We start from the raw sequence: 2,067 nt of genomic DNA, 5'->3' as shown, positions 1-2,067 counted from the left end.
AGGGAGGGAGGGAGGAACGGAGGGAGGGAGGAAGGAAAGAGATGTTTGGGTCTCGTCTGCTACGACGACCGCCACCTCCAACCTCTCCGTGTTTCCTGTCGTTAAGTCGTGCGGCAGCCATTTTTTTTCCTAGCTACACATCTCGCTGCTGTTAAATATTCTTGACTACACCTTAACGTAAAGGCTTCGCGCATTTGTTGTCTTGAATGACGGCGAGGAGACAGACTGTGTTGGGAGGTTGCCTCCCTGGCTCCTTCAGTAGTTCACACCACGACTTTCCCCCCTTTTAACAAAAAGCGCACAACATGTATTAACGCATAAAACAGAGCCTTTCGTCTTGTCAAAGACCTTGCTCAAGGTTTTGGCAGACTTCTACTTTACTTGACCCCTACCCTCACCACCAGCGTTCCCTCAAGCCATATCATGAAGGAGACATTCAAGATGATGGCGCCGCACGTGCGAACATCACTTTCCCACTGGACAGAAAGTATCACCATAGCAATTAACCAAAGCCGACTTCACTGCCTTCGAACCCAAAAATCTCGAAAAGAAAGCAAGCAACATTCGAGCGTCCCCCCCCCCGGCCGAGCTAAAAGGAGGTCCCCACGACGCCCTCCTGGGAAGCAATTCTCCTTGGGTGATCCTCGTTCATTCGTACTTCCCATCCAAACTTTTGTATGCTTTTCATTCGCAGTATGACTCCTTTTATTTGTACTTCCTATCCAACCTTTTCCCTGCTTTCAATTCGCGTGCCGGTCACTCTTATGCTGCAGCCGCCTCTCCAAAAGCTCCGTCCTTGAGAGGCTCGCCCCCATATCCTCCGTGACGATCCGATACCCTCCGTACGTCCCTGCTTTCTTCACCCTATATACCAATTTCGACCCCCCCGCCCCCCCATACGTCCCAAAAGCTTTCTCCTCCTCCCCCGCCTTCTCCTGCCGCCGTCGCTCCTCCTCCCGGGCTTCTCTCCCCCCTTCCTCGTCTTCTTCCGGCGGATGGATGTAGCGGAACCGGGTGGTGGTGATCAAGTCGCTCGAGAAGGGGGAAGAGAGGGAAAGGCCCTTGTTGCTGACGATCATTTTCACGATCCGTGTCTCCTCCATCAACGTGCTCGGGTGCGTGATGATCAAGGCGTCGTTCACCCGTAATTCTTGCAAGAATTCGGTCTCGTACCCTGTGACAACTTGGCCGCTGCTCGTGATTCGCCCGCTTCCTGCCTTAGCCTGCAGCAGGGGGGTCTCCCCCTCCTCCGCACCGCTACCGCCCTCGTTCCCTTCCTCCTTCGAATGCTTCAAGACCCGACGCGGGTCTGGATCGGCCTCAAGATTTTCTTCCTCGGTGCGGAGGCGCTTTTTTTTCCCTTTCTTCTTCCTCGAGCTTGGAAAGGGAAGGGAGGGAAAGACGGAGCACATTTGAGAAGGAGGGAGAACCCCCAAGAAGGGAGGCGGAGAGGAAAAGGAACATGTAAGATACAGTACAGGGCTAGCTAACGCTCTCTTATGTCACAGAAGAATTGAGACATGCACTTTGCGGGTACTCGAGGACAGATATAATCAGAGGCAGAAGGAAGACTCGTGCTTGCGACTTGATGTTCAATACATCGGCGACGGCCTCCCTCTTCCCCTTGAAAATGAGCACCGGAACCTTCGCCATGATTCACGAAATGAGCAGGACTGTCTCATTCTTTGTGTCGCGTGCTGACCGCCATACCATGATGTCTGCGACGTCTCACCTATGTCAGCTCCCGCCCTTGCCCCACCCCACATTCCCCCAGTCTTTACTTACACATCCACCTCTTTCCCACCGATCTTGAGGCGTCCTCCTACTGCTCTTCGATACGATTCCGACATGGCCTAGTGGTAGGCAGGTGGGGCAATGATAGAAGGAGTTTTGAGGGGTGAGGAAAAAATCGACATGGGATAAGACATCACCTCTTGCGATGCGGGAGATCGGAGACTTTCCAACCAATACAAGGCACACGCATGCCACCAGACACGTGGTATTAGTTCCCACGTACCCCAACAGCCATACATCAATGGTATGGGCATGGTGACAAGAACAGGACGT

The 2,067-nt window shown here is 53.3% G+C and overlaps 1 protein-coding gene across 1 annotated transcript; it reads right to left on the bottom strand.

Moving 5' to 3' along the window:
* Positions 1-740: 740 nt before the first annotated feature.
* Positions 741-1,412, bottom strand: NPC1 (Niemann-Pick C1 protein; the record flags this gene model as incomplete). Its single annotated transcript, XM_005852377.1, has 1 exon — positions 741-1,412. One exon carries the CDS (start codon positions 1,410-1,412, stop codon positions 741-743), a length of 672 nt encoding a protein of 223 aa, XP_005852439.1.
* Positions 1,413-2,067: the final 655 nt, after the last annotated feature.

The sequence above is a fragment of the Nannochloropsis gaditana genome, assembly GCF_000240725.1.
Source record: "Nannochloropsis gaditana CCMP526 unplaced genomic scaffold scaffold1329, whole genome shotgun sequence".
NCBI lineage: Eukaryota > Eustigmatophyceae > Eustigmatales > Monodopsidaceae > Microchloropsis > Microchloropsis gaditana.
The sequence above is the reverse complement of the archived record's forward strand: the minus strand, read 5'-3'. Positions and strand labels throughout refer to the sequence as shown.